Raw genomic sequence first — 19,549 nt, forward strand, 5'->3', positions numbered from 1 at the left:
AATCAAAGATGCCGGATTGGGGTGGGGAGGAAAGTGGGATTACGCTAGAAGACCAGCCATGATCTTAAATAGCGGAGATGGATCAAGAGTGGGCATGGTTTAATCCTGCTCCGATTCCTAATGTACTTGTGTAGAATATTCAACAGGCGGCTATTGTCAAATGATAGTAATGGGTTGTAAAGATACGGGAGTAATAGTCTGATCAGCAAATATTGCAGCGGAAGCGATGTGCCTAATACAGCAATCACTTCACCCATTCATGATTTTGTTCCTTTTGTATGTCTCTACCTCACAAAGTACGTACCTTGTACTATAAATATTACCTGCCCCGACTCAAACCTGTGATGATGCCTTCCTGTAAAAATCCCCTTCAGCCTTTTTATTTCCAGTGTGAATCAGTGCACAATTTATTGTCTAGAAAATAGCACACTTCAGAGTATAAGATCAGCATTTAACCCACATGTTTAACCCACATGTTTAACCCACATGTTTAACACACATGTTTAACCCCACATGTTTAACCCACATGTTTAACCCCACATATTTAACCCCACATGTTTAACCCACATATTCAACCCCACATGTTTAACTCACATGTTTAACCCACATGTTTAACCCCACATATTTAACCCCACATGTTTAACCCCACATATTTAACCCCACATATTTAACCCCACATGTTTAACCCCACATGTTTAACCCACATGTTTAACCCCACATGTTTAACCCCACATATTTAACCCCACATGTTTAACCCCACATATTTAACCCCACATGTTTAATCCACATGTTTAACCCCACATGTTTAACCCACATGTTTAACCCCACATATTTAACCCCACATGTTTAACCCACATGTGTAGACCCACATGTTTAATACACATGTTTAACCCACATGTTTAATCCCACATGTTTCACCCACATGTTTAATCCCACATGTTTAACCCACATGCGGAGAATCGCGTTCCGGCATCGGAGCGGCATGCCGGGAATTTCCTGCGTCCCCGCCAATTCTCCGACCCGTCGCGGGCTCGGAGAATCCTGCCCCACATGTTTAACCCCACATGTTTAACACATACATTTAACCCTACATATTTAACCCACCCATGTTTATTACACATGTTTAACCCCACATGTTTAACACACATGTTTAACCCACATTTTTAACCCACATGTTTAACCCCACATATTTAACCCCATATCTTTAGCCCCATGTCTTTAATGCCACATGTTTAACCCACATGTGTAGACCCTGTGTTTAACCCCTCATGTTTAACCTCACATGTTTAACCCCACATGTTTAACACACTTGTTTAACTCACATATTTAACCCCACATGTTAACCCCACATGTTTAACCCCACATCTTTAGCCCCACGTCTTTAATGCCACATGTTTAACCCACATGTGTAGCCCCCATGTTTAACCCCACATGTTTAACGCCACATGTTTAACACACTTGTTTAACCCACATGTTTAACCCCACATGTTTAACCCCACATGTTTAACACACTTGTTTAACTCACATGTTTAATCCCACATGTTTAACACAAAGGTTTAACCCCACTTGTCTAACCCACATGTTGAACCCCACATGTTAACCCCACATGTTTAACCCACATGTGTAGACCCCATGTTTAACCCCACATGTTTAACCCTGCATGTTTAACGCGCATGTTTAACATGCATGTTTAACACACATGTTTAACATGCATGCTAACCCCACATGTTTAACACACATGTTTAACACACATGTTAAACGTACATGTTTAACCCCACATGGTTAACACACAGGTTTAACCCCGCATGTTTAACCCATATGTTTAACTCCACATTAACCCCACATCTTTAACCCACATGTGTAGCCCCCATGTTTAACCCCACATGTTTAACCCCACATGTTTAACCCCACATGTTTAACACACATGTTTAACACACATGTTAACACACTTGTTTAACCCCACATGTTAACTCCACATGTTTAACACACATGTTTAACACACATGGTTAACACATCTGCTAACCCCACATGTTTACCACACATGTTTAACCCAACATGATTAACCCGCATGTTTAACCCACATGTTTAACACACATGTTTAACACACATGTTTAACACACATGTTTGTTTCCCGCTATCAAAATGACTTTTCTCCCTCGCAGCTCAAATTTGTAAATGCCGCTGATTTCTCTCTGTTTCTGTGTCAATGGGCGGGATTCTCTAATAACGGGGCTATGTCCCCACGCCGGCGTGAAACCCGGCGCCAACGGCCCCAAAAGTGAGGAATTTCCCCCTTTCTAGGGGCTAGGTTGCCACCGGAGTGGTCTTCGCAGCTCCAGCCGGCGCGGAACGGCCCGCGCGGGTTCGCGCAGGCGCAGAACGGCTGGCATGTTTCCTCGCATGCCGGCAGGACTCAGCCCATCGGGGTCCGGAGAATCGCTGGGTGTGCCGCTGTCAACGGCCCCCGGCCAGCGTGGCGGCGGTCCCGCCGGCGCCCAAAAATCAGCGGCGGAGAATGCGGAAGCCGGAATCAAGGCGGCGGGGCGCGATTTTCGCCGGCCGTTCTCCCACCGGCACCGGGTCGGAGAATCCCAGCCAATGTTCCTGGGGAAAGAATCATTTTGGCGCAATTTCCTACATCTCAATATGAATTTGTGTGAAGATTGAATGGAAAAACATGAATTCTGTTTTATAATTAGGTCTTGCAAGCTGTGCTATTTTTTAAGATAACTATTGGGACACCTCAAACTCCATAAGTAGTTTTAAGTCAGGGATGAGGACACCCATGGATCATCTTTATCTCCTTATTGCTCTAACCTCCTCCAACCCCTCAGGTTGGTACCTGGGACTTCGATGCTGTGGCCATTTCGGAGACATGGATAGAGCAGGGACAGGAATGGTTGTTGCAGGTGCCGGGGTTTAGATATTTCAGTAAGCTCAGGGAAGGTGGTAAAAGAGGGGGAGGGGTGGCATTGTTAGTCAAGGACAGTATTACGGTGGCAGAAAGGACGTTTGATGCGGACTCGTCTACTGAGGCAGTATGGGCTAAAGTTAGAAACAGGAAAGGAGAGGTCACCCTGTTAGGGGTTTTCTATAGGCCTCCAAAAAGTTCCAGAGATGTAGAGGAAAGGATTGCAAAGATGATTCTGGAGAGGAGCGAAAGCAACAGGGTAGTTGTTATGGGGACTTTAACTTTCCAAATATTGACTGGAAACGCTATAGTTTGAGTACTTTAGATGGGTCCATTTTTGTCCAATGTGTGCAGGAGGGTTTCCTGACGCAGTATGTAGATAGGCCAACGAGAGGCGAGGCCATATTGGATTTGGTACTGGGTAATGAACCAGGACAGGTGTTAGATTTGGAGGTAGGAGAGCACTTTGGTAATAGTGACCACAATTTGATTACGTTTACTTTAGTGATGGAAAGGGATAGGTATATACTGCAGGGCAAGAGTTATATCTGGGGGAAAGGCAATTATGATGCGATGAGGCAAGACTTAGGATGCATCAGATGGAGAGGAAAACTGCAGGGGATGGGCACAATGGAAATGTGGAGCCTGTTCAAGGGACAGCTACTGCGTGTCCTTGATAATGATGTACCTGTCAGGCAGGGAGGAAGTGGTCGAGCAAGGGATCCGTGGTTTACTAAAGCAGTCAAAACACTTGTCAAGAGGAAGATGGAGGATTATGTAAAGATGAGGCATGAAGGTTCAGTTAGGGCGCTCGAGAGTTACAAGTTAGCTAGGAAGGACCTAAAGAGAGAGCTAAGAAGAGTCAGGAGGGGACATGAGAAGTCTTTGGCAGGTAGGATCAAGGATAACCCTAAAGCTTTCTATAGATATGTCAGGAATAAAAGAATGACTAGGGTAAGAGTAGGGCCAGTCAAGGACAGTAGTGGGCAGTTGTGCATGGAGTCCGAGGAGATAGGAGAGGTGCTAAATGAATATTTTTCGTCAGTATTCACACAGGAAAAAGACAATGTTGTCGAGGAGAATTCTGAGATTCAGGCTACTAGACTAGAAGGGCTTGAGGTTCTTAAGGAGCAGGTGTTAGCAATTCTGGAAAGTGTGAAAATAGATAAGTCCCCTGGGCCGGATGGGATTGATCCCAGGATTCTCTGGGAAGCTAGGGAGGAGATTGCTGAGCCTTTGGCTTTGATCTTTAAGTCATCTTTGTCAACAGGAATAGTGCCAGAAGACTGGAGGATAGCAAATGTTGTCCCCTTGTTCAAGAAGGGGAGTAGAGACAACCCCGGTAACTATAGACCAGTGAGCTTTACTTCTGTTGTGGGCAAAATCTTGGAAAGGTTTATAAGAGATAGGATGTATAATCATCTGGAAAGGAATAATTTGTTTTGAGATAGTCAACACGGGTTTGTGAAGGGTAGGTCACAAACCTTATTGAATTCTTTGAGAAGGGGACCAAACAGGTGGATGAGGGTAAAGCAGTTGATGTGGTGTATATGGATTTCAGTAAAGCGTTTGATAAGGTTCCCCACGGTAGGCTACTGCAGAAAATACGGAGGCATGGGATTCAGGGTGATTTAGCGGTTTGGATCAGAAATTGGCTAGCTGGAAGAAACAAAGGGGGGTGGTTGATGGGAAATGTTCAGACTGGAGTCCAGTTACTAGTGGTGAACCGCTGCAGTCCCTGAGGTGTAGGTACACCCACACTGCTGTTAGGGAGGGAGTTCCAGGATTTTGCCCCAGCGACAATGAAGGAACGGCTGATATATTTCCAAGTCAGGGTGGTGAGCGACTTGGAGGGGAACCTCCAGGTGGTGGGGTTCCCAGGTATCTGCTGCTCTTGTCCTTCTAGATGGTAGTGGTCCTGGGTTTGGAAGGTGCTGTCCAAGGAACCTTGGTGAGTTACTGCAGTGCACCTTGTAGATGGATGTTCATGGGATTAGGCTGCTTGGGCCAGTGTTTGTTGCCTAACAATTGTAATCAGAGTAGGCGCGAGAAGGATTTAAACTCAAAGGATTGTGATGTTACTTAAAGCAAGGCCGCAAAGCAGCGGGAGTACATCCAGTCCCAGCCAAGACCATCCGAAGATGTAGTTTCCCATTCTGGCTGGCTTTTATCAGTCCAATTTAATGAGCCCCACTGTTAGGTCTCCGCCTCTGAATGGGGAACTCGTATTCCACAAGCCCCATGCGGAGGTCAATCAGGTGGTCCCCTTCGGTCTGAGGGTTATTACATCCCTCTTCCCCCGAAGTTCGCTGGTCCCTCTGACATCGACTTGCCCGTGGTTGTGCCTCCAGCGATTATGGGGCTGGGTCACGGGGCATGTAATGCGTTAGGGAGTGCCATTTCCATGCCAATTGTCTGGGAGTGCCGTGGGCGGCCTCTCCCTGGTCAAACTGTCGTCGGAGACTATTGGATGCTTCTGTTTCCTGAGTCTGTCCCTGAGTCTACCGCCTCGCACTGGGGGAGTGTTGCCCCTTGGCCCATGGGTGATGGACAGAAGGGGTGGAGAGCTGATTCATGCAGCATGGCTGGTCCTGGTAAGGACTCCCTGCCTTTAAGGTGTTCCACCTGCTTTTGCACCGCCAGCTCCTTGGTTTTCACCATATAAGAGACTGGCCCAGTGCTCTCCACCACAGTCCCTGATACTCACGGGCAACGTCTCCGAAATTCCGAATATATGCCGTGTCCCCCTGGCCGCAATTCTCCATCCTGCATCCGTTTGCGGTTGCGATATATTTCTCGGCACTGTGAGTGCGAGGAAACATGCGGCTAAACGCATTCGCGAGGGGGCTTTGTTCCTATTTCGTGGAATCAAGCCCTAGTTCTCCAAAATGCAGAATAATCAAGCCCCATCTCTTGTGGAACCCCTCATTCACCCCTCTCATGGCAAATTTCACCTTCTCTAAATGCAGGAATTCAATCCGCAGCCATGCTGAGGCACAGGGAAGAGAAGCTAACCTCCACCCCAACAAAACCCACCTACAAGTGATCAGCGAGGCGAAGGTTAAAACTTCTGCAACTCTGGCAGGTCTGACACCCCCACCCTGAATATGGCCCCCAGGGGACCCAGCTCCAAGTCCACATGGTGCTGAAAAACAACCTCCAAAATGTCTCCAACTTTGGGCAGGACCAGAACATGTGACCTGCTTGGCCGGGCCCTTCCCACACCGTTTACAAATATCCTCCACCCTATCAAACAGCCAGCTCATCCTCGACTTCATCACGTGCGTCCTGTGCACCACCCGTAGCTGTATCAACCCCAGCCTCGCACACGAGGTTGAGGCATTCATCTTCACAGCACCTCACACCACAACCCCTCCTCTAGCCCCATCCCTAACTCCTCCTCCCGCTTGACCCTAACCCCCACCAGAGACACCTTATCTTCCTTCAAAATCCTCCCATAAATCACCGAGATGGCCCCGCCCTCCAACCCCATCACCGGCAACACCTCCACCAGCAACGAGGAGGATGGTGTACTGGAAAGTTCGGAAAGATCTTTTCCACAAAGTTCCCTACCTGCACACACCTAAACCCTCTCCACAAGGGAACCTCAACTCCCCAAACTGGCGAACTGTCCTTCCAAGAACAAGTCCTTCATCTCCATCACTCCTCTTTCCACCCATCCCCCAAATCTTGGCTCTAGTCTTGACCTCGAAGGTTTCTTATTTCCATTGGTGAGAACTGGTGCCGACATCTTGTCGTGGAGGAGTCGGAGGAAGTTGATGAATTTCTCTGGGCAGCCAGCCTTTGACAGGGTCTTCCACAGCACTTTCCGATTGACTGGGTCAAAAGCCTTGGTCAGATCGATGAAGACCATGTAGAGTGGTTGATGTTGCTCCCGGCATTTCTCTTGAAGTTGCCGAGCAGTGAAAACCGTGTCCGCTGTTCCACGATTTGGTCAGAAGCCACACTGGCCTTCCGGAAGGATTTCTTCAGAGATTGGGGGAAGGTGGTGAGTAAGGTATTGGGCGATGATCTTCCTGGCCATGGAAAGTAGGCACATTCCTTGGTCGTTCTCACAATCCGCTTTGTCCCCTTTCTTGAAGATGGTGGCTATGACGGCAGGGATTTCTTCTCTGTCCCAGACTTTCAGGAGCAGCTGATGGAGATGACGGGTGATCTCTTCTCCTACAAGTTTGGAGGAGGATTACTAGTCAAGTGCCAATCCCGCTACGCCATTGCCTCCTGCAGTCCGCAGTGTGGTGATCTCATATCATCAATGTTGCATTTTCTAACACCTACTTATCTGGAAGCTTTTCTCAAATAAGGCTACTTACAGCATTACATTAACTCAGTAATATGTACAGCACTGATCTTCTTCCTTCACACAGATCAGGTAAATCAGAGTTCCTCTCGAGTTGATTTAATACAGTCACTCTGTGTGAATTTCATAAAAATCTGGAATTTCTAATTCATCCTAATTTCTAATGATGACCACAAAACCATTGTCGATTGTTGTTAAACCCCATCTGGTGCCCATTCTCCCCATGCCTGCGTGGGTCTCACCCCACAACCCAAAGATGTGCAGGGTGGGTGAATTGGCCACGCTAAATTGCCCCTTATTTGGATAAAAGAATTGGATACTCTAAAAAAAAATTTTTATACCCAATCTGGCTCATTGATGCCCCTTAGGTAAGGAAATCTGCTGTCTTAACCTGGCCTGGTCTGCTTTTGACTTTTATATGCCTTCTGAAATGGCCCAGCATTGGGTAATAAATGCTGACCCAGCCAGCATCTATCTGTCTGGTTGACTTTGTATAGTTCTGCTGTCTTCATTTGTGAGGTAGTATTGCAGTTTTATAGGGCAGCACGGTAGCCCAGTGGTTAGCACTGTTGCTTACCAGCGGCAGGGTCCCAGGTTCAATTCCCGCTTGGGTCACTGTCTGTGCGGAGTCTGCACGTTCTCTCCGTGTCTGCGTGGGTTTCCTCCGGGTGCTCCGGTTTCCTCCCACAGTCCCGAAAGCCGTGGGTTTCTCCGGCCCCCCCGCCAGGTTGGAGAATCCCTGGGGGGGGGGGGGGGGCGCGAATCCCACCCCGCCGCTCCAACGCCACTGCCCTATTCTCCGGCGCCAGTATTAGGGCGGAGGCGGGGTCTACGCCACGCCAGTCGGGACCTGTTGGCAGCGGCCCCCCCCCCGGCAATTCTCCGGGCCCCGATGGGCCGAGCGGCCGTCGTTTCCTGGCCAGTCCCACCGGCGTGAAATGGACATGGTCCATCACAGCGGGATCTGGCTGGTAGGCCGGCTAGGTGAGTCCTTGAGGGGGCACGGGGGGATCCGGCCCGGGGGCGGGGGGGGGGGGGTGCGGGGGGCCACGGTGGCCTGGCCTGCGAACGGGGCCCACCGATTTGCGGGTGGGCCTGTGCCGTGGGGACACTCTTTCCTTCTGCGCCGGCCACTGGTTCTGCGCATGTGCCAACTCGCATTGGCCCTTCGGCGCCGGTTGGCGTGGCGCCAACACCTCCGCCGCTGGCCTAGCCCCCGGAAGTGCGGAGGATTCTGCACCTTCCAGTCGGCCTGACGCCGGAGTGGTTCCCGTCGCTCTTGCCGCCGGCATCCGGCCAGCCGGGAATTGTACATTCTGAGTTCTCCCTCAGTGTACCCGAACAGGCGCCAGAGTGTAGCGACTTGGGGATTTTCACAATGACTTAATAATAACAATAATCTTTATTAGTGTCACAAGTAGGCTTACATTAACACTGCAATGAAGTTACTGTGAAAAGCCCTAGTCGCCGCATTCTGGCGCCTGTTCGGCTACACAGAATTCAGAATGTCCAATTCACCTAACAAGCATGTCTTTCGGGACTTGTGGGAGGAAACCGGAGCCCCCAGAGGAAACCGTGGGAGAATGTGCGGACTTCATTGCAGTGATAATGTAAGCCCACTTGTGACAATAAAGATTATTTTTAAATAATTACGGTCTTGAAGCTGAGAGCCTGTTATTCTTCTCTGATGGGATTGAATGTGTTAATGAACGTAGGGAATGGAACCCTCTATACATGAACTGCCTTGTGTCAGGAGGTGTGGAATAGTCCTTTGTGTGAATTACTCACACTGTCCACTTTCTCCTCAATATAGAAAAAACATGTCAATGAACCAGTCTCACCTTCCATTCTCCAGATATCTTCCTTCCCTTGTTAATGTTTTAATACAGAATTATATCTGGATCGGGACTATGTATTCACACCTGCTGAAACACAAATTGTGTCTGTTCCAAACACATTGCTTTAAGTGCGGATCCAGAGGTGGGGGACAATGAGGGAGTGGAATAGATGTTGCTCAATATCATTTTGCCAGTAAAGCTTTTATCAAATTTTTGCTCTCAAACTGGTTCAAAGTAGCACCTCCATTAAGATAGTGGAGCCACACTGGGAAACAAAGTTAATTTAGCAATAGAATTTGTCTGACTCTACCCAGAGGCTGTAATTGTTTCCTGAACCTATTTCTATTGAGTGCTTCAATGGTTTTCTGTGGCAATTTATTTTGCATTTCTCCCCCTTTGTGAGTGCCGCAGGAATTCTCTTTTAATTCCTAACTTGCTCGCTTTGATTTCCCCACTGATTCTTACAGGGGTCCTCAATCCTCCAGGATTGTCCTGGAGGTGCTAGGAGTTAAAGGTTAATCTCCAGGAAGCTATTGCAAAATAATAGCTCAGGGAGAAAAATCCCAGGGGCGTTAAAAAAATTGCAAGTGTTTTATTTTTCACTTTCATTGAACACTTTTGTTTACGAGTTGTAAAAATATTGAAGATGAAGGAAGTGGAAGCGTGGCTTTATCATTGACAGTGAGAATCATCCAATCGGATTGTGAAGCATCTGTCCACTTTCCGACTGGTTGGGGGGCGAGCGGGTCACCGTGAGGGTTGAGGTAGCAGGTGACCAATTCCGGGAGGGTAGGGTGGATTGATTGCGGCAGGAAGCTATGGGATGAAATTTCCTTGAACATGTCCAACAAGAGTTCTGGATGATTGTCTCATTGAAATATTTTGTGATTTTTTTTTTCTCTTTCCACAGTATTATTTCACAATTAACTTTGGCCACGATGCTCAGAAAGCCCTGGATCTAAGGACGGAGGATGTGAAGGATTGTGATGACTGGGTGGCAGCAATTGGTCACGCAAGGTAGGGCCAAGCTTGACTATTCCCATGTACTCTGGCCAACCCAACAGCTTTCACCCTCTGTAAACATGAGCTTGTCAACATCTTTACTGCCCATATCCTAACTCGCACCTGGTCCTGTTCATCCTCTCGGCTCATTGACCTACTGGCTCCCAGTCCCGCAATGCCTCCAATTGTAAAACTATCATCCTTGCCTTCAAATCCCTCCATCCCTTTGCTTCTCCCTATCTCTGTAAACTCCTCCAACCCTCTGAGGTATCTGCTGTCCTCCAATTCCGTCTTTTTGCACATCAGATTGGCTCCACCATTGGCTCCTGTGTCTTTATCCGCTTAATAGGCTGGTTTAGTGATGCAGAACAAAGACCAGCAGCGCGGGTTCAATTCCCTTACCAGCTTACCCGAACAGGCGCCGGAATGTGGCGACTAGGGGCTTTTCACAGTAACTTCATACTTGTGACAATAAAAGATTATCATTAGACTCTAAACTCCGGAATTCCCTCCCTCAATCCACCTTTAAAATGCTCCTTATGACCTAGTACTTTGGCCAAGCTTTTGGTATCCCTATTTTGAATATCTGGTTACAGAAGAAAAAGAAAAATAACAGTCGTACCGGAGTTTTGAGAGACTAGGGAATCATGCTCAGATGAATAGTCCGTCACCCCTCACTTCCAAAAGGTTCAGTGTTTCAGAATGACCTCAGTGTGAGGTGCTGGAGAGTTGCTCTAATGAAGAAGCAATGAGGTTGGCAGGAGTACAAATTTCCTAGCGGGGGCCAACAGTGTTGTACATAACACGGGGGCAGACCAGAAGTAGCCTTTTGGTGCATCTCTGCCCCAGACTAAACTAATCCGTCGGAGCTTGATTCTCTTAAAAAAAAAACACAAAAAATATTTAAAGTCATTAGTCCCAAGCACTTCAATCACACCTTTTCCAATTTTACTTCAGCTGTTCAACAGCAAAACTCTGCCTCTCAAAAGATATTAGACACTATTGGAAACTGTCAAAACAATCGGCACTCAAGCTGTGTTGGTTTAGACATAACGGCTCTTGACTTGTTTATGAAACCATGTGGGCCTACCTTTGGGACCTGACCTTGATGGTCTTTGGTTTCTATGGCTACTAAAAGCGATTTGGGATATTGTTAGTCATGTCTGTCAAATAATTGGCCACTTGACTAAACAGAGTACATTGCAGAAGGAGATACTGGCATTGACCTTAAGGAATGACTTTAACCCTAGTGTGCCAATCAACCAACCCTCCGTGTGATTTCCAAACCTTTGCCTGAAGCTGCTTACCTCTCACTTGTCGCATGCGGTTAAACAAATTCTCAAATGTGTTGAAAATGTAAAAGTTGAGAGAAACCCCTGGTATGTGGGAGTCGCTGGCAAGGCTGGCATTTAATGCCCACCCCAGTTGACCTGAGAAGGTGGTGACGGACGGGCACCGTGTTGTTTACGAATATCATAGATCATAGAATTTACAGTGCAGAAGGAGGCCATTCGGCCCATCGAGTCTGCACCAGCTCTTGGAAAGAGCTCCCTACCCAAGGTCAACACCTCCACACCCTATCCCCATAACCCAGTAACTCCACCCAACACTAAGGGCAATTTTGGACACTAAGGGCAATTTATCATTGCCAATCCACCTAACCCGCACATCTTTGGACTGTGGGAGGAAACCGGAGCACCCGGAGGAAACCCACGCACACACGGGGAGGATGTGCAGACTCCGCACACAGACAGTGACCCAAGCCGGAATCGAACCTGGGACCCTAGAGCTGTGAAGCAATTGTGCTATCCACAATGCTACCGTGCTTCCCAAATATTGCGTTGCTCGGTCAACTCGAAGGATCAGTTGAGTGTTAGCCTCGTACGTGTCAGGCTAGAGTGACATATAGGCCCAGAGCGTGTGGAGATGGCAGATTTCCTTCATTAGTGCCGCGATTTTAGTGCCGCGACTTTAAGATGTTTTTAAGATAAAGATAGATAGTTTTTTGAAGAATAAAGGGATTAAGGGTTATGGTGTTCGGGCCGGAAAGTGGAGCTGAGTCCACAAAAGATCAGCCATGATCTCATTGAATGGCGGAGCAGGCTCGAGGGGCCAGGTGGCCTACTCCTGCTCCTAGTTCTTACGTTCTTATGACTTGTAACTCACCTCAGAGAGATATTAGGGAGGAGAGAGGTGGTGATTATGGAGCTTACTGACGCTCCATCAGGAGGGGGATAAAATTCTGAAATAAATTAGGAAAATAAAGAACGTGGAGTGTCAGTGAGAGCAATCCGGCAGGTGGCATGATGATTGCAACATATGGGTCGCTAATGTGCCAATACTGTCTGTATGAGGTTTATAATTAGCACAATTAATATTTGTGTGAATTTGATTACTAGCCTGAGAGTAGCTATGAATGCAGCTACCAGTAGGTGTAAATTAGATGAGAGTGTGAGGATGGCAGTGTTATAATGAGGTGATGTGTTGCTTTACACATATCTGCCTGGTTGTTCGTATGCTGCCATAGAAAGTAATTGCTGATTTAACACAACAGAGGGATCGCTTGTGAAAGAAAAGCCAAGGTCCCTAATTGGATAGCCAGCACATGCATAGCAAGCCGAATGGCCTCCTTCTGTGCTGTATCATTCGATGGTTCTCTTCTGGTAGTCACAACAATAGTGGAGCCATTGACCAAACACAGTGATTAATCAATGAGTTTACAATAGACCCACACATAAGGGGAGGGATTCTCCGACCCCCCCGCCGGGTCGGAGAATCGCCGGGGGCTGGCGTGAATCCCGCCCCCGCCGGTAGCCGAATTCTCCGGCACCGGATATTCAGCGGGGGCGGGAATCCGGCGATTCACCGGCCCACGATGGGCCGAAGTCCCGGTGCTGGAATGCCGGTCCCGCCGGCGAGGATCAAACCACCTCTCTTACCGGCGGGACCTGGCGGCGCGGGCGGGCTCCGGGGTTCAGGGGGGGGGGGGGACGGTCTGGCCCCGGGGGGTGCCCCCACGGTGGCATGGCCCGCAATCGGGGCCCACCGATCGGCGGGCGGGCCTGTGCCGTGGGGGCACTCTTTTCCCTCCGCCTCGGCCACAGTCTTCACCATGGCCGACGCAGAAGATACACCCTCCCCTGCGCATGTGCGGGGATGACGTCAGCAGCCACTGACGCTCCCGCGCATGCACGGACCCACGCCGGCCGGCAGAGTCCTTTCGGCCCCGGCTGGCGTGGCGCCAAAGGCCCTCCAAGCCAGCCAGGGGAGCGGAAACCACTCCGGCGCGGGCCTAGCCCCTCAAGGCCCCTAAATGCGCGGAGAAATCCGCACCTTTTGGACGGCCCGATGCCGGAGTGGTTCCCGCCACGTCAGCAAGGTTCGTATATTCAGTAATGGGGTTCATGTGGCATGGGAGTGGGGGCGGCAAATCATATTCAAAATTATTTAAACCATTAAAATTAGATTAAAATTAGATCCCTTTGGGTCATGAACCTCGTGACATCACCAGCAAGGGAGATGGAAAAACGGAATCTCTCTGGAGAGGGTCGTGTTTGCTGATTCTCTCCGGATTTTCCGCCGTGTCACCATTCTCTCTGACGGTGAAGGCGGGATGAAAATCGCCCCCAATATTTCCAGAGTTTTCTTCAATATTACCTCCCTTTAAGTGCAGGCCTCGAACCCTGGATCTTCCATCCTGGACAAGGTGAAGTAGCTCGTCAAGGTCCACATTATTCAGATGCTGAAACCAGCAATCAGATCACCTCCCGACTTTCTTTTATTTTGAGGAACAAGGGAGACATTCCCAGTGCAATAGCCAATATTTATCCTTCAATCGGACTTCCGGGTGCGGCGATGACCAGCTGAGTCGCACGTTTCGGCAGCTCCCGGTGAAACGGACTTTTGGGCTCTTGATAGGAGCCCCAACGGCAATTTTGACGGCTAAAAACACTGCGCGGTAAACCAGAAGGGAATCCCCCCTGGATATGGATGGAAAAAGGAGGAGAAAGTGGCCGGATTGCAGTGGATCCTTTAGAACAGCGGCAAGGAAGGCAAGCAAAAACCATGATGGCGTCGGAAGGTGGCAGTTTAACATGGGGTCCTGAACAACAAGAGTTCTTGAAATGCTGTGTGGAAGAGCTCAAAAAGGAAATGAAGGAAGAGCTGTTGGCCCCGATACTACAGGCGATCGAAGGGCTAAAGGAGGAACAAAAGACCCAGGAGCGGGAGCTTCGGGTCGTGAAGGCAAAGGCAGCCGAGAATGAGGACGACATACAGGGCCTGGTGGTGAAGACGGAGACGCATGAGGCACATCAGAAACGATGTGTGGAAAGGTTGGAGGCACTGGAGAACAACGCAAGGAGGAACAACCTGAGGATTCTTGGTCTTCCTGAAGGTGCGGAGGGAGCGGACGTCGGGGCATATGTGAGCACGATGCTGCACTCGTTAATGGGAGCGGAGGCCCCGGCGGGTCCGTTGGAGGTGGAGGGAGCATACCGAGTGATGGCGCGAGGACCGAGAGCAGGAGAAATTCCCAGAGCCATATTGGTGAGATTCCTCCGTTTTAAGGATAGAGAAATGGTCCTTAGATGGGCAAAGAAAGCTCGGAGCAGTAAATGGGAGAACGCGGTGATCCACGTTTATCAAGACTGGAGAGCGGAGGTGGCGAGAAGGAGGGCGAGCTTTAATCGGGCCAAGGCGGTGCTTCATAAAAAGAAGATAAAATTTGGAATGCTGCAACCGGCAAGACTGTGGGTCACATATCGAGGGAGGCACCATTACTTTGAGACGGCGGATGAAGCGTGGACTTTTATTGTGGAAGAAAAACTGGAATGAGCGGGTTATTAAAAAGAACGTTTGAACAAAGTGGTGGGGCGAATGTGGGGGGCGAAGAGGGGGGTTAAAAAGGGGGGGAAAGAGGAGTTTTATGTACTAATCCTGCGATGTGGTAACTTTTCTCTGTTCCACAGGTGGTGATGGGGGGAGGAGGGGAGGTGGAGGAGATGGGGCGTTGGCCATTGGGGGCGGGGCCAAGGGAGAAGCGCGGGCTTGGTTCCCGCGCTATGATAATCATGGCGGGAATAGAGAAGCAGGAAGGAGGGGGCGTCGCACGGTGCGAGCCGAGGTCACGGGGGGAAGCCGAGGTCGGCCAGAGTTTGCTGACTTCTGGGAGCAACATGGGGGGAGTAATTACGCTAGCGGGGGATCTAGCGGGGGGGGGGTGGGAGGGGGGAATTACTGGGTTGCTGCTGCTGGGGAGAGGGGGGAGCTGGTATGGGAGGGGATGGGCGGGGGGGCACCGCCTGGGGGAGATACAGCTGCGTGGGAACCGGGTGAGGAGCTGGAAAAAGGGGATGGCTAATCGACAAGGGGGGGGGGGGGGGTAGGAAGCCCCCCAACCCGGCTGATCACGTGGAACATGAGAGGGCTGAACGGGCCGATAAAGAGGGCACGGGTACTCGCACACCTTAAGAAACTTAAGGCAGATGTGGTTATGTTACAGGAAACGCACCTGAAACTGATAGACCAGGTTAGGCTACGCAAAGGATGGGTGGGGCAGGTGTTCCATTCGGGGCTAGATGCGAAAAACAGGGGGGTGGCTATATTAGTGGGGAAGCGGGAAATGTTCGAGGCAAAGACTATAGTGGCGGATAACGGGGGCAGATACGTGATGGTGAGTGGCAAACTACAGGGGGAGACGGTGGTTTTGGTAAACGTATATGCCCCGAACTGGGATGATGCCAATTTTATGAGGCGGATGCTAGGACGCATTCCGGACCTAGAGATGGGAAAGCTGATAATGGGGGGAGATTTTAATACAGTGTTGGAACCAGGGCTGGATACGTCGAAGTCCAGGACTGGAAGGAGGCAGGCAGCAGCCAAGGTACTTAAAGATTTTATGGAGCAGATGGGAGGTGTAGACCCGTGGAGATTTAGCAGACCTAGGAGTAAGGAGTTCTCGTTTTTCTCCTATGTCCATAAAGTCTACTCGCGAATAGACTTTTTTGTGCTGGGAAGGGCGTTGATCCCGAAGGTGAGGGGAACGGAGTATACGGCTATAGCCATTTCGGATCACGCTCCACACTGGGTAGACCTGGAGATAGGGGAGGAAACAGGAGGGCGCCCACCCTGGAGAATGGACATGGGACTAATGGCAGATGAGGGGGTGTGTCTAAGGGTGAGGGGGTGCATTGAAAAGTACTTGGAACTCAATGATAATGGGGAGGTCCAGGTGGGAGTGGTCTGGGAGGCGTTGAAGGCGGTGGTTAGAGGGGAGCTGATATCAATAAGGGCACATAAAGGGAAGCAGGAGAGTAAGGAACGGGAGCGGTTGCTGCAAGAACTTTTGAGGGTGGACAGACAATATGCGGAAGTACCGGAGGAGGGACTGTACAGGGAAAGGCAAAGGCTACATGTAGAATTTGACTTGCTGACTACGGGCACTGCAGAGGCACAATGGAGGAAGGCACAGGGTGTACAGTACGAATATGGGGAGAAGGCGAGCAGGTTGCTGGCACACCAATTGAGGAAAAGGAGAGCAGCGAGGGAAATAGGGGGAGTGAGGGATGAGGAAGGAGAGATGGAGCGGGGAGCGGAGAGAGTGAATGGAGTGTTCAAGACATTTTATCAAAAATTATATGAAGCTCAACCCCCGGATGGGAGGGAGAGAATGATGGGCTTCTTGGATCGGCTGGAATTTCCCAAGGTGGAAGAGCAGGAAAGGGTGGGACTGGGAGCACAGATCGAGGTAGAAGAAGTGGTGAAAGGAATTAGGAGCATGCAGGCGGGAAAGGCCCCGGGACCGGATGGATTTCCAGTCGAATTCTATAGAAAATATGTGGACTTGCTCGCCCCGGTACTGACGAGGACCTTTAAAGAGGCAAAGGAAAGGGGACAACTGCCCCCGACTATGTCTGAAGCAACGATATCGCTTCTCTTAAAGAAGGAAAAGGACCCGCTACAATGCGGGTCCTTTTGACCTATTTCCCTCCTAAATGTAGATGCCAAGATCCTGGCCAAGGTAATGGCAATGAGAATAGAGGAATGTGTCCCGGGGGTGGTCCACGAGGACCAAACTGGGTTTGTGAAGGGGAGACAGCTGAACACGAATATACGGAGGCTGTTAGGGGTAATGATGATGGCCCCACCAGAGGGGGAAACGGAGATAGTAGTGGCGATGGATGCCGAGAAAGCATTTGATAGAGTGGAGTGGGATTATTTGTGGGAGGTGTTGAGGAGATTTGGTTTTGGAAAGGGGTATGTTAGATGGGTGCAGCTGTTGTATAGGGCCCCGATGGCGAGCGTGGTCACGAATGGACGGGGATCTGCATATTTTCGGCTCCATAGAGGGACAAGGCAGGGATTCCCTCTGTCCCCATTATTGTTTGCACTGGCGATTGAGCCCCTGGCGATAGCGTTGAGGGGTTCCAAGAAGTGGAGGGGAGTACTTAGAGGAGGAGAAGAACACCGGGTATCTTTGTATGCGGACGATTTGCTACTATACGTGGCAGACCCGGCGGAGGGGATGCCAGAAATAATGCGGATACTTGGGGAGTTTGGGGATTTTTCAGGGTATAAATTGAACATGGGGAAAAGTGAGTTGTTTGTGGTGCATCCAGGGGAGCAGAGTAGAGAAATAGAGGACCTACCGTTGAGGAAGGTAACAAGGGACTTTCGTTAACTGGGGATCCAGATAGCCAAGAATTGGGGCACATTGCATAGGTTAAATTTAACGCGGTTGGTGGAACAAATGGAGGAGGATTTCAAGAGATGGGATATGGTATCCCTGTCACTGGCAGGGAGGGTGCAGGCGGTTAAGATGGTGGTCCTCCCGAGATTCCTCTTTGTATTTCAGTGCCTCCCGGTGGTGATCACGAAGGCTTTTTTAAAAAGGATTGAAAAGAGCATCATGGGTTTTGTGTGGGCCGGGAAGACCCCGAGAGTGAGGAAGGGATTCTTACAGCGTAGCAGGAATAGGGGGGGGGGGCTGGCACTACCGAGCCTAAGTGAGTATTATTGGGCCGCTAATATTTCAATGGTGAGTAAGTGGATGGGAGAGGAGGAGGGAGCGGTGTGGAAGAGATTAGAGAGGGCGTCCTGTAGGGGGACTAGCCTACAGGATATGGTGACAGCCCCATTGCCGTTCTCACCGAGGAACTACACCACAAGCCCGGTGGTGGTGGCTACACTGAAGATTTGGGGACAGTGGAGACGGCATAGGGGAAAGACTGGAGCCTTGGGGGGGTCCCCGATAAGAAACAACCATAGGTTTGCCCCGGGGGGAATGGATGGGGGATATGGAATGTGGCAAAGAGCAGAAATAACGCAACTGAAAGATCTGTTTGTGGATGGGAAGTTTGCGAGTCTGGGAGCGCTGACCGAGAAATATGGGTTGCCCCAAGGGAATGCATTCCGGTATATGCAACTGAGGGCTTTTGCGAGGCAACAGGTGAGGGAATTCCCGCAGCTCCCGACACAAGAGGTGCAGGACAGAGTGATCTCAAAGACATGGGTGGGGGATGGTAAGGTGTCAGATATATATAGGGAAATGAGGGACGAAGGGGAGACTATGGTAGATGAACTAAAAGGGAAATGGGAAGAAGAGCTGGGGGAGGAGATCGAGGAGGGGCTGTGGGCAGATGCCCTAAGCAGGGTAAACTCGTCGTCCTCGTGTGCCAGGCTAAGCCTGATTCAGTTTAAGGTATTACACAGGGCGCATATGACTGGAGCACGGCTCAGTAAATTTTTTGGGGTGGAGGATAGGTGTGCGAGGTGCTCGAGAAGCCCAGCGAATCATACCCATATGTTTTGGTCATGCCCGGCACTACAGGGGTTTTGGATGGGGGTGACAAAGGTGCTTTCAAAAGTAGTGGGGGTCCAGGTCGAACCAAGCTGGGGGTTGGCTATATTTGGGGTTGCACAAGAGCCGGGAGTGCAGGAGGCGAGAGAGGCCGATGTTTTGGCCTTTGCGTCCCTAGTAGCCCGGCGCAGGATATTGTTAATGTGGAAAGAAGCCAAGCCCCCGGGGGTGAGACCTGGATAAATGACATGGCAGGGTTTATAAAGCTAGAGCGGATTAAGTTCGTTCTAAGGGGGTCGGCTCAAGGGTTCACCAGGCGGTGGCAACCGTTCGTCGAATACCTCGCAGAAAGATAGATGGAATGGAAAAAAGAAGGCAGCAGCAGCAGCCCAGGATCGGGGAGGGGAGGGGGGGAGGGGGGGTGAGGAGGAACCAGAAGGACTCTCAGGGTTGTTAATATATACTGTATAATATGTATAGGTCGTTGCGACAGATAATTATATATTGGACTGTTAAATTATATTTTTGGAGAGTGTTACTTGTGATAAGGCAGTTGCCAATTCGGGTTAGTTTTCATTTTTGTTATTTATTATTTATTCATTTTTTTTTTTGTTTATAAAATAGGTCATTGTTATTTGTGTTGTTATAATATTGTGTAAAGGATGCACAATGTACTG

At 49.7% G+C, this 19,549-nt stretch overlaps 1 protein-coding gene across 1 annotated transcript in view; it reads left to right on the forward strand.

The window, feature by feature from the left end:
• The window catches only part of LOC140387379 (ras-specific guanine nucleotide-releasing factor 1-like), a 220,314-nt gene that overhangs the window by 93,963 nt on the left and 106,802 nt on the right, over positions 1-19,549 (forward strand). The window contains exon 2 of the mRNA XM_072470386.1: positions 9,981-10,087. Coding sequence (XP_072326487.1) covers positions 9,981-10,087 — 107 coding nt within the window. The remainder of the gene's footprint in view (positions 1-9,980; positions 10,088-19,549) is intronic.

Source organism: Scyliorhinus torazame, chromosome 12 (assembly GCF_047496885.1).
Source record: "Scyliorhinus torazame isolate Kashiwa2021f chromosome 12, sScyTor2.1, whole genome shotgun sequence".
In the NCBI taxonomy this organism is placed as follows: Eukaryota; Metazoa; Chordata; class Chondrichthyes; order Carcharhiniformes; family Scyliorhinidae; genus Scyliorhinus; species Scyliorhinus torazame.